The sequence below is a fragment of the Chiroxiphia lanceolata genome, chromosome 26 (assembly GCF_009829145.1).
Source record: "Chiroxiphia lanceolata isolate bChiLan1 chromosome 26, bChiLan1.pri, whole genome shotgun sequence".
NCBI lineage: Eukaryota > Metazoa > Chordata > Aves > Passeriformes > Pipridae > Chiroxiphia > Chiroxiphia lanceolata.
The window spans coordinates 1,470,850-1,496,182 of NC_045662.1; the positions used below are offsets into that span (position 1 = coordinate 1,470,850).

General features: G+C 51.0%; 1 protein-coding gene across 4 annotated transcripts in view; it reads left to right on the forward strand.

Annotated features, from left to right (window-relative positions):
* Positions 1-25,333, forward strand: part of MYO1D (myosin ID) — a 148,587-nt gene that overhangs the window by 94,406 nt on the left and 28,848 nt on the right. The window contains exon 22 of one of the 4 annotated variants that reach the window (XM_032711466.1): positions 16,797-17,187. The exons of the other annotated variants lie outside the window; for them this stretch is intronic. Coding sequence (XP_032567357.1) covers positions 16,797-16,965 — 169 coding nt within the window. The 3' untranslated portion in view covers positions 16,966-17,187. Of the gene's footprint in view, positions 1-16,796; positions 17,188-25,333 lie in introns of those variants that run through there. 4 annotated transcript variants of the gene reach the window in all.

Here is a 25,333-nt window from a genome sequence, read left to right on the forward strand (position 1 = left end):
GCAGCGAGTTCTGAGCAGTCCAGAGCAGCCCCAAGAGTCACAGGAAGGAACTCTGTGGAGAAATGGGGTGTGGAATGAGCACTTGGGAGAGTTCCCTGGCTCCTCCAGAGCAGATTCCCAGGAGGAATGTTGCTGATCAGCACGTGCAGCCTTTCCCAATATCAGTTGTGACTGATAGTGTTGAGCCTTTGTAAGTAAATCTTCACACAGAGCTGTGAGTGGCAGGAAAATGAGAGGGAATTTAGGTCCCTTTAGGTCCCTGGGTATTTTTCCTGTGAATTCAAGAAGGATGTGCTGGCCCAGCCCCTTCTCCCCACGGTGATGTGGAGCTCAGGGCTGTCTGTGCTGTTGGAGCAGGGGCTGAGTCCACTGGAAATGAAACCTCAGCACTGGCATCACTTGTCTGGGGAAATTCAGGCCTGAAAGGCAACAGAAAACATTCTCTGGTTTTGCTTTTACCTAAATATCATTTAATCTCAAAGGCAGCTACTCTTGAAGGTTCAGGAGGGGGTGTAAAAAACACACTTTCTTTGGGAATCCTGTGGAGTTGCTGGAGCTCTGTCATGTCTGGCATCACCTTCGGGGGGCTGGTGCTGCTCAGGGCCTTGCCAGGTCTCCAGAGTGCTGTGAAACTCTTGGTTACACTCCAGATCTTGTGTTCAGTGGCCAAACTGCCCAGGAATCCTGTTCCTTTTCCTTGGATGAGTCCCCAGATCTCCAGCCTTTGTCACCTGTGCCACCCTCCACCCCAGCCACTTGTGCTTCATTTTAAGCAAGGGTGTTGTGTGACCATCAGCCTGAAATATTGACCTTCATCTAAGGGTGTAAACCACTGATTTTCAGGGTTTTTTACTGATTTTAACACTGACATTTCTATCTTTAAAAAGAATTAGGTTTAATCTAATCACTGTCTGGAGGAGAATGGCAGTTAAATACACTCACATGCTGAGAAGCTCCACTTAAATTAGCATTATTTTAGTGCTTCAAATGACAAATCTCAGCACAGCTGGTTAAAGGGGAGAGCTGATCTAAAAGCCCATTTTTCCCAACATCCAAGAAAAGTTCCTGGATTAAAGGTAATGCACAGGACAACTTGCATTTAGCTTTCCTAATATCCCAATATCACGGTTTCCCTCTTTAAAGCAATATCTGTAAATCAAAATGGAAGGAAATATTCATGGTTTCAGTCACTCTCAATTTTCTGAGAGTCAGAAAATGCTGTCAGTGATGGGATTAGCTGACCCCTGGCTGGAGAGGGGCTTTGGGAATTCCTCATTAACCAGGATTAGCTGGATGTCGTGTGCCCGTGGCAGGGGTCGGGTTTCCCTGTCCTGCCTGGGAGGAGGTGGTTGCTGAGAGCAAAGCCTGGGTTCAGCAGGAAAGCCCTGAGCCTGAAGGTTCAATTTGTGACCCACAGTGGGATTTCAGAGCTCTGCTCCACGTGGGAGCAGCTCCCGTGGGTGCCAGGGCTCCCACTGGGGTCCTCTCTGAACACACAGAGCTGTTTCCAGCCATCCCAACATCCCTCCTGGAGCCCTGCTGGGAGGTTTAGCAGGGCTGGGGTGTCACAGCCACCTGTGGTTATGTGGGGGGTAGAAGGCAATGATATTTTAGCTATTTGTGCAATAAAATCATGTCAGTTCAGTGCCATCCTGTGTGTAGGGAAGAGGAGGGGGAGGCTGGTGGGGTCACCTGTGCTGAGGGTGCTCAAACCTCATTCAGCTGCTTTGTATCAGATTTTATTATTTTTTCCAAACTCTTTGAGCTGGAAACTTCGTTGCTGAGACATCTGTTTGGTAATTTTGGAGGTTTTCAGCAATAAATAGATTGGACACTTTAGAACAGGCCTAGAGGTGACATCTTTAGGTTCTGAATTCTGGCAGCTGCTTCTGGAGATGTGACCCCATTCCTGTTCTTGGGCATAAAAGCTTCACATTTGGGAATGTTTTGCCTGAGTTCACATCTTTTCACCTACCTGAAACTGCATCTTTTAAAATTATTCCTGGTAGGAATGGCCTTACCTGGAGGTTGTGCTCACAAGGGAGTGTTTATGGAGTGTAAAACCAACACGATGCTTCCGTGAGCTGGAAAATGTTCAGTGGAGTTACCAGGAGTTTGAGTCATCCTTCTAATAGATGAGCTGGGTTCATTTTTTTTTTAACAATGCACTTACTTAGGCAGCTGAATTCCCAACAGAAATTGTGGGAGTCCAGCTGAGATGCTGATGTGGCCACAGCGAGTTGATGTCTGCCTGCAAAACATGTCCATGAGCTGAGCTCCCCTGGTGTTTGCTGCTGTTCTCTGGCTGTCTCAGCCCCAGGGATGGGCATCTCCTGCCAGAGCCCTTGTCCCTGCCAGGTGAGAAGAGCTGGGGTTGAGTGAGGGCATGGAATAACTGGGAAAATCCTCTGGCAGCAGAGTGTGGTGGGTGGTCCCTCGTATGAAATGGGATCCTGGGACTCTTTTTCCTGCTCAGCGGGAGGCAGAGATGCTCTGACATGACCTGGGCAGCACAGAGCCCTCATCTTGGATTCCCAAGGCAGGGAAGCAGCTTTTGGGAGCTGTGGATGTGGCCACAGTGTCCCTGTGAGTGCTGGAGCCTGGGCTGGGAGAGAGGGACCTGAGGAGCTCTTGGAGGAGAGAGGGTGGCTGTAAAGGGGGAGAATTATCAGCCAGGAATGACTTGTCCTGTCCATCTTTTACACTTTCGTGGCCCTTCAGGCTCTAGAAGATGTTCCAGCTGCTCAGTCCAGCAGACTCAGGACTCTCTGGCTGCACTTCCCTGGGAAGACCCTGTGGGAGCCACATTCCTTTGGCTCTCCCCATCCTTGGTCACACTGTGACCCCGTGTGGGTGCTGTGACCTGACCCCTGGGGGTGTTCAGGCAGCTCAGGTGTCCCCACAGAAGGTTCCCAAGGCCCATCCTGTTCCCATTTATTCAGTTGTTGCTGTGTTGGAGCTGGCAGGGTTTGTTCTGTCTCGCTGCCCACGCATTCGGATCACTGTGTCACTGCTCTCCCGTGCTTTCTGTTCCCTAATCCCCACATTGTCTGCAGCCACAGCCCTTGGTTTCCTTCCAGGATTCCTGAAGGGCAGGGGGAGTTACCAGTAGACAGCAATCCCTGCAGAAGCCCAGCAGAAAATCACTTGCCTGAGGATAATTCAGTGTTTTCCAGCGCGCTCGAGACCCGTCGGCCAGTTTGGGTCCTCAGTGTGCCCTGGATTCATTTCCCTTCGTTCTGGGGCCCCCCCAGGGTGTGCCTGGAGCAGGAATTCACACCCATGGATCTCACCCCATCCCAAGGTGTATATGCACATATTATAGAATCATGGAGTGGTTTGAGTTGGGAGGGATCTTAAAGCCCATCCAGTGCCCCCCCTGCCACGGGCAGGGACACCTTCCCCTAGTCCAGGTTGCTCCAACCTGGCCTTGGACACTTCCAGGGCTGGGGCAGCCACAGCTTCTCTGGGCAACCTATGCCAGTGCCCAGAATATGTGGGGAAAACAGATGTATATATTCTTAGGTATGTGTAAAATGTGGCAATTCTGTGTATAAACATGTGTGTAAATAGATTTAAAAAACCTGGGGAGGGGGAGTCTGTGCCAGCAGAGAACAGAACCCCAGAACCATCGGGGTTGGAAGAGACCTTCAAGATCATCCAGTCCACTGTCCACTGTAACCCTTCAACAGCTAAACCAGCCTTTCAAAATAAAGTGAAATATTACCAGGTTTGGTGGAAGGTGCCCAGCCTTCCCAGACTTCCATATCAAGGAAGGCTGGCCTGGGGAAGGGCATCCTTCCAAAACATCCTTCCAAAACATCCTCCCAAACCTCTGTGCCTGACAGGGACAGATCTGGGATCAAAGCTTTTACCTGCTGAGTAACAAAGAGATCCTGCTGCAAACAAGGATCCTGGGCCAGAGTTTATGGCCTGAGCAGAGCAGGACCTGGAAGGGGAGCAGTGGGATCACACCTCGGTGGGGTCCAGGGGCTGCTCCTCCTCGGGGTGGGTGCAGAGAAGCCCAAAGCTGAGCCGGGGCTCAGCCTGGAGGAGGCACCTCAGGGCATTCACAAAAGCCATTTTTGGGGAAAAAAAGACCACTTTGACCACTTCCCTGCTATTCAAAGCTTCAGCCTGAGGACTGGAGCTGTTCAAAGCTGAGGATGAGGCGTTCAGCCCTCACCCCCTGCCCTGCATAAATCAGTGTTTGATAAACCCCCACCGGGACTGCAGCGATCTGGGGGGGTTGAATCTGTTTGGTACAAAGAGAAGAACTCAGAAATGGGGTTTTTTTCTGGTGTTCTGCTCTTTGCACCAGCTCCTGGTGTGGCAAACAAAGCCTCCTTTTTGTGAAAGGTGTTAATTTTTGCCCTGTCTAAATGGTGCAGTTTGAGGTGATTTTGTCATTAGTCTGAATGTGGAGGGTTTGTCACAGAGATGGAGAGAAACACCCTGTAAATACCCATTTTCAGCCCATTGTGCAGGAGAATTTCGTGTGTGTTTGATGCTGTCTGTAAACAAAGCCAGGGGAGATTCGACATGATGTGAATTTGCTTGTTTAGGGAAAAATGCTCAGCTCAGTGATGAGCCCGGTCTGGAACACAAATCATTTGATTAAAATGGATTCAAGCTTTTCATTATCAGATTTTTTTTCCACTGATAAGGAGAAACAAACCTTCCAGCTCAGGCCCAGGAATCAGACAAAAGGTTAAACCTTCAAGTTGTCATAAAGGTGGGGTTTTTTCATATCAAAACTCAGCTGATTTTCATCAGTTTGAGACTGTTTCTTTCTTTCAAAGCTGTTTGCCTTTCTGTGATAGAAAACCTTGATTAACTGCTGAGATTTATAGATAAGGGAGCTAAAACAGCACCTTCTGTGGAGCCAGTGCCAGTCTGGAGGGGATGATGGGGATGTTAACCTTGGGTTTCTGGGACAAAGCAAGAAAGAGGAGCCCAAACTGGGATTTAAGCTGGTGATGTGTCTTCCCAAAGCCTCATTTCAAGGAAATAACCATCTCCCAGGTCAGAGCCTGCACACAAAGGAGGGTTGAACCCCTGGTATCAAATTATCCTGTCACTGAAGCTTTGAGGAGGATCCCTGAGCTGACAGTGGGTGTGTCCAGGGCTCATTCCCAGGCAGCTTCCAGAGGTGCTGGTGAGATCCAAAGGAGCTCAGGCCACTCAGCTGCTCCCAAACTGCTGTTTCCTGTGATCTGTCCTTTGTCCCCACTGCCAGCTCTGCTCAGCCGTGCCAGGCTGGCACCACTGTCAGCAGGGCTGGGGCTGACAAAGGCCCAGATTTGATCCAGGTCACAGTTCCCTGGCATTCCTTTTCAGGGCTTGAGCTTTGTTTTTTGTGCAGGATTTCCAGTCATAATCCATTTTTGGGAAAATTCTGCTGGGTTTTGGGTTGAGCCCTGACCCACAGCTTTGAATCACCAGGCACTCGACCCTGGGCAAGGAGGGTGGCAAAGTGGTTTCCTTATACAAAATAAATGTGAAAAAACCAGTATAAACTAGAAAAATTGGCTTAATTCTCTTGACTTGTCTTAGGAACTTAAAAAAATCTTCCAGGATTTAGCTAAAATTTACTTTTGGCTGATTTATGGTATTTATAAGGTTGGGTGGTGCTTGGAGCAACCTGAGCTGGTGAAAGGAGTCCCTGCCCATGGCAGGGGGTGGCACTGGATGGGCTTTAAGGTCCCTTCCAACCCAAACCATTCCATGATTCCATGATAATCATCTCTAGTAATTCCTCAGTTGTAATTTGGGTTGAGAAATGACAGTTTTCCTTTGGAAAATACATTGCATGGATGGAAGGTTTGTTGTCCTGAGCGACTCCAGGACATGGAGAGGTGGAATTGCAGCACCTGATGAGGCTCAGTGTCTGTTGAAATTATTTTATATTTTGGAAAACTGTTATTGCAACTGAGTTTTTGCAAACACTTGTCCTGTGAGAGGGGAGCTCGTTAAGGAACTCAGAAGAAGATCATTCCCTGTCTTAGAACTCATCTCCCCTCTGCTGCTGCTGTTCCTTCTCTGATGGGTCCCTGGCCAGGGAAGCCTCCCCAGCTCACATTCCCATGGAAAAACAGCTTTTTGTTGCACTTCTCAATGTGTTCCTGGCATGGGAAAAAATCCTTATCTCCCTCAGCCCTGGATTTGTAATATTGGGAACACAGTGAGCTCAGGAGAGGGGTCTGAGCTCTCCACAGGCTCCTGACTTTAGCTTTTGCAGCAGAACTGGAAATCCTTTATCTGAGTCTTGGGCTCTATATCTATAGTCAGTTCTCTGCCCAATACTGTGAATAGCAGCAATTTATTGGATTTATGACCTTTTTTTTTTTTTGAGTCTGAAGGGATTTATTGGTGAGTTTTTCATTCCCTAACCTGTGTCCTGCTGCTGTTGTTTCGTCAGCACCAGTTCTGTCCCAAACCCTCTGGAAAGAGGACTCTGCTGTGGCTGAAACACATTCCAGTTCCTTTATTCCAGCACTTTTGTGTAACTGTGGTTCTTCCACAGCAGCACCTGGATGCTGCAGGTCCATCCAGTGTCCTCCTGGGATGGAAATCTTGGTGAGAATGAAGTCGTTGGAGCTCGATGTGCTTTGAAGGAGATTTAACAATTCCCATGGTTTGGTCCCTTGGTGTTTCCTGGAATTGTTTTGTGTTCAGGGCACTTCAAAATCAGTGATTGCTTTGGGAATTTGGACCCAGGTTTCCTCAGGAACCATAATTCCTGTGGAAATGGCTCTCCAGTGACCAGAGGAGCTCTCAGTGACCAAAGGAGCTCTCAGTGACCAAGGGTGCTCTCCAGTGACCCAGAGGAGTTCTCAGTGCCCCAAAACTGCTCTGCAGTGACCAGAGGTGCTCTCCAATGACCAAACATCCTCTCTAGTGACCCACAGGAGCTCTCAGTGACCAAAGATGCTCTCCAGTGACCAAAGGAGCTCTCCAGCCCCCCCACCCCATTGTAAGATATTCCCTCCTGAAGCTTTTGCAGAGTGTCCTTGGAGCTGCCCAGTTCATTCCCTCTCTGCAGGTCGTGGATCTACTGGATGGAACAGGTGAATTCTTTCCATTCTTGGCCAAGCTGTAGCAGCAGGAGGAGACTGGAAGGATTATTTGTGGTGTGGCGGGAAAAACCCAGCATTGAAATGTCAGAAATGGTGATAAAACATCCTGGAATAGAAAATCCAAAGCCATCCTCCCCCTCCCCCTCCTCCCTTGGGGTTGCAGAAGCCATCAGACCCCTAAATATGAACATTACAATATTTTAGAGCACTTAACATTTTCTGTGCCCTTTTATGAGTCTCCATCCAGCTCCCTCCTGTCCTTGAGACATTTATGATCAGAATATAATACCAGTTAAGGCAGTCCCACCCCAGGAGCTGCTGTGGGACAGTGATACAGCTCCAGTCCAGCTTCCCTTTGGTGCTGGGAACTGGGGATTTCCTCCAGAACAGCTGTTAATGTGGGAATAGGAAAATGAAAACGTTTCATCTTAGCAAACCTCTTTCAGTGTGTTCATTATCACACCTTTTAACCTATTATTATTTTCAGTCCTGACCCACAGCTCTGGGCATTCATTCAAACTGTGACATGAATTCACACATTTTTTCCCCCTGGAAGTGTTCCAAAGACACGTGGATGTGGCACTTGGGTGGTGAACACAGAGGTGCTGCTGGGTTGAGGGTTGGGCTTGATGATCTTTAAGGTCTTTCCCAGCTTTAATGATTCTGTGATTCCATGAACCATCACCTTACCCACTGTTAAACAACCTGAGAGCAGCACAAAGTGTCTCCTGAAGAGCCCTGGGTGGTACAAACAGCCCCAAATCACAGAATCACAGAGTCATGGAATGGTTTGGGTTGGAAGGGACCTTAAAGCCCATCCAGTGCCACCCCCTGCCATGGGCAGGGACACCTTCCACCAGCCCAGGTTGCTCCAAGCCCTGTCCAACCTGGCCTTGGACACTTCCAGGGATCCAGAGGCAGCCACAGCTTCTCTGGGCAACCTGTGCCAGGGCCTCCCCACCCTCCCAGGGAAAGATTCCTTCCCAATATCTCATCTATCCCTGCCCTATGTCCTGACCCTCCACCCCTTGGAAACAGTCTCTCTCCAGGTTTCTTGTAGCCCCTTCAGGTCCTGGAAGGCCACAACAAGGTCACCCCAAAGCTTCTCTTCTCCAGGCTCAACAGTCCCAACTCTCCCAGCCTTTCCTCCCAGCAGAGCTGCTCCAGCCCTCTGACCATCCTGGTACCTCCTCTGGACTTGCTCCAGCAGCTCCATGTCCTCCCTGTGCTGGGCACTGGGAGCCTCCTGCTTCCCAAATCTCAGCCACAACCAACTTCTACATTTTGGCTTTATCTGGGGGGGTGTGACTCCTGCCATCTGCCTGGCAGCTCGTGTGTGCTGGAGCACAGGGATGTGGGGTTGGCAAACAGCTCCTGGAGAGGAGGAATCCTCCCCCTGCCTGCAGTCCCTGTGCTCCTGAGCTGCTGGAAAAGCTGCAGGGTTGGACTCAGAACAGCTGCAGATGTATTTTGGTGTGAACACACAGCTCCCAACTCGAGCAGGTCCTGGAGTGTTGAGTGTGTTCAGCACCTGCTGTGAGATCCCAGCCCAGCCCTGGCCCCTGTGTCCTCCCTGGGCTGTGGGAAGGGGCTGATCCAGGCTGGCAGCACCAGCAGCTGCTGCTCCCAAACCTTTGGGGCCTTAAAAACGGCTTGTGGTGATGCTCAGATGTCCCTCTGAGCTGTGCAGCCCCTCTGTGCCCAGGGAGTCGCTCCCAGGGTGGGTTTCCCACCTTGATTTCCCACCTTGGGGACTCGTTATTCCCATCTAGAGGTGCTTGGTGGGTTCCTGGTCATCAGCTCTGGGCCAGACCCAGAGTCAGGCTGAGGAACAGCTTTGCCTTTGAATTGCACCCCTTCAGTTTGGAGAGGGCTGAATGTCAACCCAAAAGGTGTTTCTGTAAAGATAAGGATTGCAAGGCTGTAACATTTTTGGAGAGATGGAAATTTAATAAAATAGAGGGTCACTGGGTTGGTCACATTTGAAACAATGGGGGGAGAAGATGCACTTTTCTCTTGAGTATTTAATATTCAAGGGAATATCAAATGTTGATATATTGAATATTTGATAAATATTTCTGCCACTTTTTACATTCTTACATGAAAACAGACATTAATAAAGCTTTCCTTCTGCTTTTCTGCTCTGTGGCACCTTCAGCAGAGCCAAAATTGCTCTTTTAGGCTTCCTTCCCTCCACCTCTGGCCTCGCTCATTCCATCTCCTGAGCTCAGGATTTGGGTTGTTCTCTAAGAGAACATTTTTGGAGATGTCTAAGGAACTTTTTAAATGGACATTAAAGATTTGGCAAAAGCATTGGCTCCCAACAATTCCTTCTGAGGCCGAAGCCAAATAAATTCCTATTTAAACGTGACTCCGTGAACCTGATTTTGGAAAAACAAACCCAAGCCACTTATTTCTTGGCAGGCTTTATAGCTTTTTATTTTGTCTTTTTGCAACAGATACAGAACTTAATGTGTGAGCTGAAGGTTTAAAGCTCATGATATAAAGCAAAGCAGGCTGGAAAAAAAAATCATGTTCCTGGTGGAAAACTGAAGTAGAACAACTTAATCTACTGAATCTGGTGTTTTGCTCTCCTTAAAAACCCTCCTTGTCATGTCTTACCCAAATATCTGAGTGTGTTTGGTCCATGGCTCTCCTTTTTCCCCCCTTGCTCCACCAAATTCCTAAATAAACTGTGGGGTTTTATGCAATATAAGACAGGTTTGCAGAAGTGCAGTTATGGCAGTTTTTGTGGTTAGTTTTAATGTGTTGGCTGGGTTTCAGCCCTTCAGAGCCTTAAATCACTTTTGATTTGCTGTCCCTTAAACATTGCTTTTCCCCCCACCCTTGTCAAAACAGACTCATTGAGGGTGATCCAAGGCAAATTTCCCTGGAAATCCTCTTTGTTCATGGAGTCAGGCTGAAAGCCTTTGCTCCTGCCTGTGGCTGGGGAGTTGTGTGTGATAATTTATTGTCCAAATAGGATATTTTATGGGATGTTCTAATGCTACATTGAGGGGAAAAGAACAGAGATTGCTGGTGTGGATCCCCCAGATGTTTTTTTCCGAATTTTTTCCCCAAGTAAGGAAGGTTTTTACAGTGAGGGTGGGGAGGCCCTGGCACAGGTTGGGCCGAGAAGCTGCGGCTGCTCCATCCCTGGAAGTGTCCAAGGCCAGATTGGAGCAACCTGGGCTAGTGGGAGGTGTCCCTGCCCAGGGCAGGGGTTGGAATGGGATGAGCTTTAAGGTCCCTCCCATCCTGTGATTCTGGGATAACTCTGTTCAGAGGAGCCAGCTGGAGTTCAGGCTCCCTCCCCACCCGCCGTGGTGGTGGATCAGGGTTGTGCCTTGGCCTGTCCCAGCTCTCAGGACAGCCCTGGGAGCTGTGTTGTTCCCAGCCCTGAGCTCTGGGATCCCTTGGGGATGCTGTAAACAACTAAAAATCCCACGGTGGAAAATGTCACCTTAAAGGATCTGACCTCAAAAAAGAGCTGCTGGTGCCAGGCTGATGAGGCCTGTCTGGAGCTGCACAGCCTGGGAATGATCAGTGACAGCCTGGATTGCCTGGAAACCTGGGATTTGGAGGCAGAACATGGAGTACTCAGGGCTGGGGGGAGGGGGGAAGATTTGGCTGTGTTTGTGTGGGATGGAACAGGCTCAGAGCTGAGCAGGGTCTGCAGGACCTGCCATGTCCGTCCCGGGATTTACGCTCCAGGCAGTGGCTCCAGTGCTCATCTCACCCCCAGCACCAGCATCATCCCCTTGCAGCCTCTCCAGGGCAGCTCCACAGGGTCCTTCTGGCACTCCAGAGCCTTTTCCTGGGAGTTCAGTGGGAATTGCTGCAGTTGGAGATGCCTCCAGCGTCTCCACCGTGCTGCTCTTCCCGAGGGGAAACAATGAGCCCTTTTCCTGCTGCGACGCTCCCTGGTTCCATAAGCAGTTGGCAAAAGGAGCTTCATGTGATCCTGGAATCACAGAATATCCTGAGCTGGGAGGGACCCTCGAGTCCAGCTCCTTGGAGGGGGTTTGGGGTTGGAGTGGCTGGAATGGCTGGGGAGGGGGCAGCTCTCAGTGCTGATTTCATTCCGGGTCATCCCATCCTTTCTTTCAAGGATTTCTTTTGGGAGCTGCAGCACTGGGGGGGGGGGGGGTGTAAATGCAATTCAGGTGATACAAAGCAACTCAGGGAAGGCCCAAAAAGCACCTACTGCTTCCACCTTTGGATCCTATCCAGCCTTGGAGGTGGAGGAGCTGGTTTGTTGTCATTCCCACTAATGGGAATGTTGGGGTAGGAGGAGCTCTGGACATGCACCAGGTGTGGAGAACAGCAAGAGGCTTCGCCAGCAGCAGCAAACTCAAACTTTGTAGCAGCATCATTTTCCAGATGTCCCTCTCTCTGGTGTCCCAAGGACCTCGAGGAGCAGCACTGGGCCTGTTCCTAGGCTCCTCAGCAGCCAAGGCTTGGGAACAACCTGCAGGATTAATTCTTAGAGGTAGAACTGAATAGGGTTTAAACTTGGGTGTCAAACAGCATTTCCACAGCACTACCCAGCCTGTCTGACACTGCACTGGAGCTGCCCTTGGCTTGGTGTGAGCACTCCAGGGAGCTCTGTGGGGAAGGGGCAGGGAAAGGGCTTTGTCCCGTGGGTCCATGTCCCTCTGGGCTCTGAGTGGCTCAGTTTGGGGCTCTGTCCACTGGTGACACCCTCCTGGCCTGGACATCCCTCCCTTTGCCCAGCTGGCCTTGGCCTTGGCCTCCCATGGGCCTCTCCTCCACAGCCATCCTCCCTCTCACTTCCCATCTCTCCTCTGTCCCATCCCTAAAAAGCACAAGGTGCTCCCCAGGCTCCTGGCACAAAGGGCAGTTTGGTTCTCTTCCCAACTCTCTCTTTCTTTTTTTCTTTCTTTCCCCCCCAAATCCCTCTGTAGAACAGGGGCAGGGAGGAGTGCTTGGAGGTTCATTTCCTCAGCACAAAACCCCTGAGAGGTGGGAAAAGCCCTCAGAAAGGAAAGGGGATAATGCTCCCCACATTCCTTGTCAGCAGCTTCCTCCACACCCCTAGTTCCACACTGGGGGCCTGGGCAGCAGCTCTGTGTGCTGGTGATCCCTGAGTGAGGAGATGCCCATCCCAGGAGGACACAGCTGCTCCCAGGAAGGCACCACAACGTTCCAGCCATTCTTTCCTTCTCCAGCATTTCCCTCGGCTGAGGACCCCGGTGAGCGACAGCAAACAAGAGCAACAACAAAAAAAAAGCTCCACCACGGTCATATTTACTGGTGACCTACTTAAAACCCCGTCTCCTGTGCCCTGTTGGGGTGTGCTGCAGTGCTGCCTGGCTCCAGTCTCCCGGGGGTTGCTGGTGGAATGATAATGAATTCAAAACGTGGCCCCTCTCCTGTTCGACTGCGCTTTCTCAAAGACATGTTTTTATTTTTTATTGCATCATTTAGGCTTCTCTTTTTTCTCCTCCCTCACTTGTGATGTATTATTCCCATTTGTGGTCTCCCTGCTCTGTGCTCTGGCTGCAGGCAGAGCTGCTGTTTGAAGTGATGTCGTTAAATCACAGGATGCCTCAATCTTCTGATAATTTCTCTGGTTTTGAGGAAAATGAGGCTCTTAGCTCTGTCCTGGAGAGTCTGAGCTGTGCTGTCAAAGGCTTGTGTTTGTTGAGCATCATTTTTTCTTGCTGGTGAAAATAATCCAGCAGGGGTGATTATTTATTTAACAAATACTTTACACCTATCCAGTGTATTTTTGTAGGGTTGCTGTAAATGGGTTTGCAGTGCAGGGGGGGGAAGTCATCAGCATTTTGCATATTCAGAGAATCATGGAATGGTTTGGTTTGGAAGTTGCCCAGAGAAGCTGTGGCTGCCCCTGGATCCCTGGAAGTGTCCAAGGCCAGGTTGGACAGGGCTTGGAGCAACCTGGGCTGGTGGAAGGTGTCCCTGCCCATGGCAGGGGATGGCACTGGATGGGCTTTAAGGTCCCTTCCCACCCAAACCATTCCATGATTCTGTGATTCCATAATCACACCTGAAATGCTCATTTCTAGTGACTCCAGAACCTTCTGGGTTTCCACCTTCAGGAGCACAGAGCAGTCCATGTTTTCACAGCAGCCTGAATTCCCTGATCTCAAATCCAAATGGTTTTTCTAAGCACATGTATAGAAACACATAAAATAAATACTGTGGGGTGGCTTCTGCATTTCTTGGCCCCCCATAACTGTGTTGCTGGAGCTAAGCCCTGTTGGTTTTAGGTGTATATAACAAATTCAGCTTCTTGCAGTCCCTAGGATCATGGAATTGTTCAGGTTGGAAAAGCCCTCCAAGACCAGAGTCCAGCCAAACCCCAGCACTGCCAGGGCCACCACTAACCCATGTCCCCAAGTGCCACATCTGCATTTAACCCCCTCCAGGGATGGGACTCCCCCACTGCCCTGGGCAGCCTGTTCAGATGATTGTGCAGCTAATTCTTGTCTTCTCACCAAACACTGTTGCAGTTGGGGTTGTTTTCATTATTGGAGGTGCAGAGGGAGCATTTCCCACCCTGTCCCTGCCACCTCTGGGTTGTTGCCATGTGCTGCCCCTGTAGGACAGGAAGGACACTGCCCTGTGCTGTCCCCACAGGAGGTGACAGCAATCGTGGAGGTGAGGGGAGAAGAGCTAATTAGCTCCTCTATACTGGTAAAACCACTCAGGATCTATGGAAATTAATTCAGTTTCTGGCTCCAGGGCACTGGCTTCAAATTAGAGTGTAAGTAATGTTTTGTTCTGCTCTAAGTAGTGAGGAGGAGCTGGTCAGGGCAGAGCATAAACATGGGAACAGCTTGGTGCTGTTGGAGCTCCAGACTGCTGATTCAGGAGGAGGAACCTCAGCCCTGGTGTCTCCTGAGTCAGACTCTGCCCTTTCCTCCAGCTGGGAGAACTCACAGGTGATGACTGAGCTTTATAAAGTGAGTTTTTCGAGCCTTTGGAGTGGGTGTCACTGCCTCATTAGGGAAATTGGGATGCGTGTGCCTGTTCTCAGGCACACAGTCCTCACCCCTCCTCCCTCCCAAACCAGCAGGAGTTAAACTGGGACTGACTGGAGGAGCTGCCAGAGCAGTTCTTGCCACCAAACGTGGCTCTGGGAGGAAGAAAGTCGAGGTTGCAGTGAAGGGTATTGTCTGTCCAGGTCTGTGTCCACAGGGGTTGATGGGGGCAGGTGAAATGGAGGATTTAAAATCACACAGAGCAAACAGGAGAAAGGAACAGCTCTGCTTTTGTTGACCAGAGAGTCTTTGTCCCAGCCAGTGGGATTTTAATGCCACCCCGTGTCCACGTGTCCCAGCTGCCCTCGTGGCTGTGTGGGCTCTGCTGGCTGATGTCCCCTCCCAGAGCCTGGCACTGATCAGGAGAAGTGTCTTATCTCCTCATCTGCTTTAATTTCAATTAATCTTCCAGAGCCCGTGGTATAAATTAATATTCCCAGTCCACAGGGTGCCTTGCATAAAGCCTTTTTACATATAAATGGCCCCATATATCCTGTAAGAGAGCTGTGATTCACGGGCTGATACGTGTTAAAGCTGAGGTGGGAGCCAGCTGACTAATTTATACCAAGTAATTAGATCCTGAATTAAATGCACAAAAAAAGATTGTTATTTTTTTATCCCTCCTTGCTTTTCCTTGTGTGAACTCAGATGAGCTGATCCTGGAGAAGGGGAGGTGTTCTTCCTTCTCCATCACCCCCTCCTGGTATCTGCTGGGAGCCTCGAGGGGCAGCTGCAGGAAGATTTACAGGGATGGCTCCTTCTCACAGGAGTGTGTTTGTGTTTGCCTGGATAGATCACTTTGACAGGGATGTTTTGTTGATGTACAGGTGGAGGACAACCAAAAGCAATAAAATAAACATGTCTTTTTATAGATCCTGGGATGGTTTGGGTTGGAAGGGAGGTTAAAGCTCATCCCCTTCCACCCCCTGCCATGGGCAGGGACACCTTCCACCAGCCCAGGTTGCTCTAAGCCCCATCCAACCTGGCCTTGGACACTTCCAGGGATCCAGAGGCAGCCACAGCTTCTCTGGGAAATGCCTCCTCACACCCCTCAGCCCACCCCTGGCACGGGAGGCCATTCCTTTGCTCATCTCATGGAGATGCCGATGGGAGGAGAGTTCCAGCGGCTGAGCTGGGCTGTCACCTCCTGCCCACCATGGGGACAGCCCCTCCTGAGCTCCCAGTGGCCACATCCCCTCATTCTGAGCCCCCCAGCTCCTGCCAGGTGGATGCCACCATCCCTCCATCCCATGGACCCGCTGGAGTCTGCACCCGGGCTGAGAGTGGATCCAAACCCTGCTGCATTCCCAGCTGGGATTCCAGCAGAGAGGCTGGAAGGGCTGAGCTCTGCCCGTGCTGGGAAGGACAGTGAACCCTCCCCACGTGTCAGACAGGGCCAGCAGTGACTCCCAGGGGGTCCTTGGCAGGGGGGGGTTGACCCCCGGTGCCATCTCGTCCTGCTGCAATCCCAAACCCCAGCCCAGTCTCCCCAGCCAGCCCAGCTATTTTTAGCTTGGTTTCCCAGGGAAACGAGGTTTTATGTGGCTGCTGCATCCTCAGATTGACAGTGAGGGAGAGAGGTAGCAAAGACCATTCTCTGGGAGATTTTTTTTTTTGAAAATGGCTCGTTTTGATTAAAGAGACAAGCCCTGAAATGTGGGTGCAGCCAACACGGGGGGGGTTCAGTATCCCCAGCCCACCAAGTGTCCCAGCATGGAAATGCCAGGCTGGGAGTGAGGGAAGGGTGTTGAGGGACAGGGAAAGGGTTTGTTGGGGGTTATTGATTTTTTAGGAAAGCAGACTGCAGTTGTTTCTCCACTCTCAGCACATCTTCTTGATGGTCTTCATGGAAGCAGAAAAGGTGCTGTTGTGGTGCCTCCAGCCACGTGCAGCAGCATCTGCTGAATGCATCCTTTTCCTTTTTTTTTAATGTGGAAAAGGGGAAAGGAAAGACATTTCAGTGCCTGAGCCCAGGGACCTTGGGCTGCTGGGAACTTTTCAGCCCCGTGAGATTGGCACATTTGGGCTTGGTGTTCTCATCTAAATCCAGGCTGTGACACTTCCTCCCAGGAACTTTTGAAGAGGGTAAAATGGGTGATTAAACCCCTTAATCATCAATGTGTCACCTCAACAGCCAGCCCATGAGGTGTTTCAGCTGGAGGGTGACGTGGGAGAGGATCCTGTTTTCCAGAGTCATTCACCATGAGGGGCATCCCCACCACTCAGATGTGAAGTGGGGGTTTGAAGCAAACTTTAACCAGTAGAGGTGTCCAGTGCCACTTCTAAATCCCTTGTCGTACATCAAGAGTCTGCCAGGGGCTGGTAGGTGAGACCCAGGACCTGCAGGAGCCTCCTGCCTTTGTGCAGTGGGACAGGGGGTGTCCCCAGGGTCTCCCAGCAGCAGCCCGTGTTCAGGGCCTTCATTCCACCATCCACCTTCAAATCTGAGCAGGGTTAATTAATCTCCAGCAGTTTAACGGGTCCCACTCTGGGGCAAGTGGGATAGGGAAGCCAATTCCCCAAGTGTCCATGGCAGCTTGTTGTCCATGTGCAGTGTGGAGGGAGGTGTTTGCCCAGCTGCTGGTCAGGGTGGAGTTTGGCTCAGGCTGGAATTAATTTGCCTTGTAATAAGGAATTACATGAAGACTTTTTTAATGTTAATAGTCCTCTTGTGCCTCTGTGACAGCTCCACTGGTGCTGTACCCTGCAAATTGGCCAGGAGGAACCAGGGACGACAAGAGGAAAGAACAGGACACGAGGATGAGCTCGGAAAGGGCAGGAAAAAAACAACTTGGAGGGAACCTGCTTTAAAGAAAGCTCAGGCTGGTCCAGTCCTCACACCTCAGTGGGACTGAACTGGGATTTCAGTGCCCAGGGGAACTCCCCACTGTCCAGCCTGCCCCTAGGAGGTGCTGGGATGTGTCAGTGGGTGACAAGGGTCTCCCACTGGTGGGAAGGTCCCCGGGCAGCTGGAGGCTGAGGAACTGCAGGGGGAGGGATCAGTGCTGGTGACTCCTCTGCTGGGGGCTTCAACTTTGGGTTTCTTATCACAGAATGATCAAATCAGCAAGGTTGGAAAAGTCCTCTAAGCTCATCAAGTCCATTGCCAAGGCCACCACTGCCATGTCCCCAAGTGCCACATCCACTTTTAGATCCCTCCAGGGATGGGGACTCCACCCCTGCCCTGCACAGCCTGTGTGTCAGTGCTGGACAACTTTCCATGGATAAATTTTCCCAAAATCCAACCTGACCCTCCCCTGGCACAGCTTGAGGCCGTTCCCTCTCCTCCTGTCCCTTGTTCCCTGGGAGCAGAGCCTGACCCACCCTGGGTCTCCTCTCCTGTCAGGGAGTTGCAGAGTGAGAAGTCCCCCCTGAGCTTCCCCCCTGAGCAAAGCAGGGCTGGGACAGATTAAAGTTTAATAAGAAACCTTTACTACTCACTTTCTGTATGTGAGCAGCAGGGCTGGTTTTAGTGCCAGTTTAGGGTGCTGTGGGGCACAGGAAGAACAGGGAGAGGGGGTGATTCCCATGGCTGTGCCCAGGCTGGGATGGAGCTGGAGCTTTTGGTGTCAGTAGGGTGGGAGAGTGATAGACCTTGATGAGGTAACGAGGTGAGCAAGGCTGGGCCATCACTGTGAGTCCTGTCCAGGCTGTTGCCACATATTTCCTTTAAATAAATTGAATAACTTTTGTATTTATGAAATCTGAGATAACCTGCAATGAGTGATGACTTTGAGGTTACACCCAAAACTGTCACCACCTCCTGGAGCTGTCACTGCCAGGCCTGAGCTGCCTCATCCTTCCACTGGGCAAATATCCTCCTCTGAGTGACCTTGTGCTCTTAACGTGCTCTCAATCCAACCCTGCCCTCAGTGCAGCACTGAGACACCCTGGGATGTGCCAGAAGGGCTTTGGACAAGGACCTGGATCAACAGGACAAGGGGGAATGGCTTCCCACTGACATGGAAAAGGGTTCGATGGGATACTGGGGGGAAATTCCTCCCTGTGAGGGTGGGGAGGCCCTGGCACAGGGTGCCCAGGGAAGCTGTGGCTGCCCCTGGATCCCTGGAAGTGTCCAAGGCCAGGTTGGAGCAACCTGGGCTGGTGGAAGGTGTCCCTGCCCATGGCAGGAGGTGGCACTGGATGAGTTTTAATGTCCCTTCCACCCAAACCATTCCATGATCTTGCTCACAGGATTAGAGGACGTTTTGTTCATATTTATGTGGGGAAAAATAGCAAACTTGATGACTTATCTGAACACAGAGAGGTCAGTGCTGCTGGCCCAGTGTCCATGACCTCCCTGGGATTCTGGATTCCTCGTGTGGGGTCGTGCCAGTCCCATGTCAGTTGTGATCACACATCTCCTGTGGCTCGTGGCAGTGGATTCACTGTGTTGTGGTTGTAGCTGGAGCTAAATATAGAGTGGGAAAGGGCAGGATGGCCAACACTGACCTAGTTCTGGGGTTTGGCATGGTTGGCTTTTTTTGAAGACTTAGTAAAAAGAGATAAAAGCTGCCTGCCTGTCACCTTGGCTTCTCAGGGATGCTCTGTTTGCAGGAGGTTGTTCCCTGGTCGTCCCCCTTCCTTTGGGTTTGGTGAGAGAATTCAACCACACTGAGCTCAGTGCAAATCTGAGTGGGGATGGGGAGGAGATCTGTGAGGAGGAGTTCAGTGGTCCCCTGTCCCTGCCCCTGATTTGCCTTGTTGTTGCTGCTGGGGAGGTCACTGAGCCTCTCTGGGACAGCCAGGACGTGCAGGGAACACTGGGAGTGTGCAGGACCCCACAGAGCCCAGTCATGGGGTACCCAGTCACTGGGGGCTGCTTGGAGATCAATTAACTTGGGACTGTAAAGCTCATTAACCCAGAGAAAAACATCTTCAGTCCTGGGTTATGAGCAGTAGGGAGAGGAGGGATTGTGAGCCTGGCAAAGGCACAGAGCAGGTTCACGTTGCATTTGGTTCCACTTTGGGGGCTGTTTGTCCAACCAGCTCCCAGCAGGCAGCAGTGGGATGGAGAAAACCAGGTTGCCTAAGGATTGGGTCCTTTTCTTGTAAATACCAACCCTGGCATAGCAGCTGATCCCTCCTCCCTGCTCACCTCCCACGGGCAGAGTTGGTGCATTTGCATTCCGTGGCCAGTGCAGAGCACACACGTGTTGTGTGACAGCCACAGACATGGCAGGGTGGGGTTTGCTTTGCCTTCCCCCCATGAAGTGGTTATTTGGATACCCTGGCAGTTAATTCTGCACTTAGTTTATTTATTAGAGTTCTCCCTCCCCCTGAGATTTGGGGGCAGAGTGGGGACAGAGGGACCCTCAACACCAGTGGAGAGAACCCAGCCTGAAATGCACCTTTGCCTTCAAAAGACAGAATTATATTTCTTCTTTCACTCCCAAATATCAACTGTCAGCAGAGGGAAATGTGGGATGGCAAAGTTTTTAAGTGTGCAACAGCTTTGTGGGTTTTTTTTACCAAGAGCTTATTTTTAACCATAAACTTTCCAGGGGAAAGTTCTCAACTTTCCTCTGCACTTACAAAAGGTCAGCTCCTGTCCCAGACTGTCCTGTGTGAATCTGCTGCAAAGTCCTGCTCCCAGTTGGAGCCTTCACCTCCCCATCCCTGCTCTTGACTTTTGGGGCAGCCTTGGGTTGAATTCCCAGCAGTCCCAGCTGAATTCCTGCCCCTTGTCTCAGTTTCTCAGAGCAGTGATCTGACAGGGCCTCCAGGCTGGGATTCCAAGAGACTTAGCAGGTGCAAATACCAGGGGAGATGGAGGCCCTCTGATCCATCTCCTTGTGCCCTTTCTCCCTGAGGGAGCTGTTGAGCCCCACATCTCCCTCCCCCCGTGCCAGCACTGCCATGTCCAGATAAAAGTTTTCTCTGCCCCTGGGAAAGTTTGTCTTTAGTCTGAGCCTTCCTGAGCTGATGCCTCCACAGGGTTTGCACTGGGTTTGCTGGTTCCAGGTTTAATTAAGCTGGGGTTCCTTGGTGTCTAGACAGGTGGGTCTCACTGTGAGGGCACTTGGTGAAGGATCTTTGTGGGGTGACGCCCTCGCCCCATCCCGTTTGAGGTGTGCCCTGATTCACCCTGGCCCTGCTGAAAGAGGCCTAATGGGCTTGGTCTCCTTGTTTCACCTGTCATCCTCCTTGTTTTCTTTCCAGCAGACTCAGAACTGCTTTTTCAAGGTACTTGCCCAGCTGGAATATCCCTAAATATGCATAAAGTCCCAAGTCATGTCTCCTGCACAGATCCCCGGGAGCACAGCACACAGAATGTTAAAGCAGGGGCTCTATGAATCTTTAAACAGAGGTAACAAGCCATGGAAGGGGTGGTAGGTGATGAAATGGAGGTGAGGAAAGAGGCAAATGAGGTCCCTGCTGTGTGAGTGCCCTTTCCCCAGGTTCTGAGGCTCCCTCACTGCTCACGGGGCTGTGGCTTTGCTGTGTCAGCTCCCAGCCTGTGCTGGGCACTGCTGATTATGCAGAGCAGCTCTAAAGCTGCTGCTTTATCCAAGCCATGAACTTCCACCAGGGAAATTAGGGAGGGGTTTTTTTCCTGCCGAGTAGTTGAAGGAAAAAAGGCTTTATCCAACCCCATCTTCCCTGTGTGTCCACATCCCACTGGCTCCTGAGACTGGGTGTGGGTGATGGGGAGTGACCACGGAACCCAGAGCAGGTCATGCCAAGGGACACTTGCCCAGCCCTGGAAGTGTCCAAGGCCAGGTTGGATGGAGCTTGGAGCAACCTGGGCTAGTGGAAGGTGTCCCTGCCCATGGCAGGGGGTGGGACTGGATGGGCTTTGAGGTCCCTTCCCATCCAGAGCAGTCTGGGATTCCATGATTCCATGATCTTGGACTTGAAGACCAAGCTCTGATTTCATTTGCAGTGGGGCCAGTTCTGAAATTATTCAGAAATTACTTTTAAACAGTATGTTGTTGATCTCACCCTGTATCATAAAATCATAGAATCATGGAATGGTTTGGGTGGGAAGGGACTTTCAAGATGATCCAGTCCCACCCCCTGCCATGGGCAGGGACACCTTCCTCTAGCCCAGGTTGCTCCAAGCCCTGTCCAACCTGGCCTTGGACACTTCCAGGGATCCAGGGGCAGCCACAGCTTCCCTGGGCACCCTGTGCCAGGGCCTCCCCACCCTCACATTCCTTCCCAGTATCCCATCTAACCCTACTTTTTGTCAGTTTGAAGCCATTCCAGCCTTTTTCTGTCACTCCATGTTCTTGCAAAAAGTCCCTCTCCAGCGTTGTTTTAGGTGAGGATGCAGAACATCAATAAATCTGATTATCAGATTCACCAGCTCTTTTCCAAGGAATGAGGAGGAGAGGCAAAGGGGAGTGCCTGGAATACAGGGATGTGTGATGTTCCCGTGTCAGCAGCCTCGGAGACCAGCATGGGGTCGGTGCTCCTCAAGTGTTCCTTCACAGGCTGGGAAATTCCAGCATCATCAGCTCATCCAGGGCTCATCCCTTTTGGCATCCCTGGGAGGTTGGTTGCCAATGATGTGTTGCTGCATCTCCTGCTCTGAGTTCAAAGGAATTGGGTTAATGAGCACAAAGTCAGCCATCAAATTACCCTGACTCGACTGCTGCCTCCTGGATTTCCCAGTGCATCCCCTTTTGATCCCTGGGATGGAGGCAATTAAACACGGCACAGGCCATGGCCACCTCACAGCCTGGATTCAGACCCTGTCCTTTCTCTGACATGGTCTGGAAAGGGTGTGAGAATGAGGAGGTGGGGGAGGGAGAGACCAAAACTGAGTGGAACAGCTTTTGTCTGGGGAAATAAAGCAGATATGGAAATGGGCTGTAATATCTTAAAATCCTGAGGTGCTCCAGCAGGCTGGGAAAGGCAGCCCAGCCTGGCAGAGGAGCTCGGGAGAAGGACAGATCCATCAGGAGTGACTGTAACTGAGGGCTCTGGATTCCACCCTGCTTGGGTCACACGAGGTGCTGCTTTTGTCTGGAAAAGCAGGATGAGGGAAGCACCACTGGGGGACAAACAGGGCTGGAAAAGGAGCTTCTCTGGGCTGCTGCAATTGCATCGTGTGGCCTCTGGAGCAGAAAGGGATGCTCCCTCCATCTGTTGTTGGCATAACACAGGAGTACAGACCTGACACAAGGATCAGTCCTTGGCTTTCCAGGGGTTTAAATATTCATTGGAAGGGTGTCCTCTCCCAGGAGCTGGGAGGGAGGCACAGATCTCTCCAGCAGCAGCAACCTGCAGCATTCCTGCTGGGATGGAGCAGTGCTGTGCTGCAAGGCTGGCCCTGGGAGTGTTCAGTGAGGGAGTGCCAAAATCCAGAGCCAGGCTGCTGTGGGGATGCCAGGCTGCTCCCAGCTCCTGCCCTGGGCTGTCACCAGCCCCAGGGAGCAGCACAGTGCCCCTCTGCTGGGTCAAATCTTAAAATTCCCTTCAAAACAGAAACCTCTGAGGAATCCTGGGGGTTTTCATTCTGCTCTGCTGAGGTTTGCTGGGTGTTGTCACCTGAGCTCCAGAGAGCAGGGACTGGAGGTCAAGGTCTGTGTGACAGTGAGAATCAGGAACAAGGGCATCTCCATCCCAGCTCCTTTTAGCATCATTAAAATTACTCAGGGAGCTCGTGGAGTTGGGCACATCCTGTAACTGCCTGTGTTGGGGAGATATATTTTTGCAAAGAAAGGCTGTTCTGTTGTGCTGTGACTCAGGCAGGGGGATTGGGAGCACAGGGAGGGATGCTGGGAGAGGATGTTTCCTTGGAGAGGAGGGGGTGTGCTGGGCTGCAGTTCCAGATCCTCACACGTTGAAGCAGGAAATTTTGAGCTCCTGCAAATGTTTCACTTCCTGCTCCCAGGGCAGGGGTGGCTCCGTGGATCCCAGAGGTGAGCCTGGAGCAGCTCCAGGGTGCCAGTGTGTGCCTGGGCACTGCTGCTGGGCTGGGCTGGCAGGATCTGGGGCTGCAGCCTGCTGTGGTGGTTACCTTGGTGTGTAATGGCCCATTTTCAGCCCCTGCAGATGGGATTTGTCCTCAGTATTTTGGATTGAATTGTCTCTCACAGCCTTGACTCAGTGCAAAGCCAGGAGCTGGGCTGGGCAGGGCTGGGGATGGAGCTGCTACCAGCCTGGCTCTGCCCTGCCTGCACCCTGCCTGCACCCTGCCTGCACCCTGCCTGCCCTTCCTACAGCCTGCCTCTGTCTTGGCCTGATTCTGTCCCTGCCTGACTCTCTCCCTGCCTGCCCTGCCTGGTTCCAGCTCCTCTTCAGCAGAACCACTCCAGCATCTGCCCTTCCCCTGTGTCCTCAGGGATGTGGTGGAATGGCCAGTGCATCCCACTGCACTCTGGGGGAGCCCACCTTGCTTTAGGTGACTGTGAATTAAGGGTCCCTTAAGTGTAAGCACAAATTCAAGATGTATTTTTTGTGGTTTTTTTTTTTTTTTTTTTTTTTTAAAAACCTGAGTATTTTAAAATATTTTACTCAGTTTACTGACTCTGCAGACACAGGAGCTCAGGCCATGCCAGTTCAAACCCAGAAAGGAATATTTTTCTCCATGGATCCAGTGGTGGCCTTGGGAGGGATCCTGTCACTGTGATGCCTCCCAAGGATCTCCTGTGACAGCCAGAGCATCTTTTGTTTCAGCCTTTCCAGGAATCAGCTGGAGCAGAGCCAGGGAGGGGATGGGAAGGGGGATGGGATGGGATGGGAAGGGGGACAGGGGGAGGGACAGCAGGGCTGGGGATACAGATGTGCTTCTCCTCTGGCAAAGGGGAAGGAAATGGGATCCTTTCTGTGGCCCCACGTGGTGACACGGGTACTTGAGGGGGGGTGACAGTGGTTTCGGGGTCCCTGAGCAGGGACAGTTCCCATGGCAACAGCAGCAGCATCCCAGGCTCTCCCTGTCACACTGGTGATTTAATGAGTTCATTTCCAAATCCTCAACAATAACAACAACAACAACAATAATAATAATATGCAAATGGCTTGGTGGCCACGAGGCCAGGGGCACTGCTGGGGCTCCATGGGGAAGCCACGTGCAGGTTTCTTGGAGCAGGGAGGAGGAGGAGGAGGAGGAGGAGGAGGAGGAGGAGGAAGGCACCCACCTGCATCCTCGTGGGCTCCAAGGAAGGGCATTTTCCCTTATTTTTAGCTCCGTGTGCTCGGGGGGGGGGGGGTGGATACAAACCCTGAAGATGCAGATTGCTCAGCAAACTCCCCCTCAGCTCTGCAGCAGTGGGGGAGCTGCACCAAAAAGCCCATTTCTCCCAAGTGCCACCAGTTTGGGCGTCCCTTCCATGGTTGTTTTGCTTCTCACACACAGCCAGGCTTTAGCCATGGCTCTCACTCTGAGCAGCACCATGTGAGGCGTGGATAGGGTGATTTTCCATGCTGAAAATCTGATTTTTGCTACAGAAAATTTTCCACACTGAAAAAAATATATAAAAAAAAAAGCTGCTCTTACCATGGGGCTAAAGTGTCCTTTCCAATTATCATCATATTTTTCCCCCCTTATCCTCCTGTAACATTTTCTCTCCCTCACTGGCCAGAGCTGGAACAGCCAGAACAAATCCATTTCTGTGTTTCTAAAGGTTAATTTTTTATAGATAACTAAATCTTTTAACACATGGAGACAATAACACTCTCTCGTTCAAAATAAGCAAACTCCTCCGCCTCGGTTTTGTGGCAGTCACCAAAAAAAACACATCAGCTGCAATTTCAAAGTAAAATTAAAATTTCCTTGTGTTTGTCTGGTTTGACAAGATTTATTGCAAGCTCTCATTATGCAGCAGGTTCAAGGAAACCTCTCCAGAGGACACATAACAATTTAGAAAATGAAAGCCTGAAACAGTTTATTATTAGAAGGTGGGTTGGATTCTATAGGGCTCCTACACGGAGATATTTCATTTGGTACATTGGAGATATTTTTGCTGAAGCCATTAAACTCTTGGCACACAAGCCTGTTATTAAAACTGATTTAGACTAAGACAGGATAAATACTTTGAACTCTATTTAATTGACTTATTTGACTTCAGAATTCAATCTCAGGCCTGGGACTAAAGAGAATTCAATTCACAAATTTCCCCTTGGTGCACAGGGGGAGCTTTGGGGACGGGTCCCCTGTGTCCCCTGCTGTCACCCAGCCCAGGGCAGCACCTCAGAGCAGGCTGCAGTGTAGGAATATTTCTCTTTTTTGCGTGTATCATGAGCTCCAGGGTGGGAATGTTTCCCCCTGTG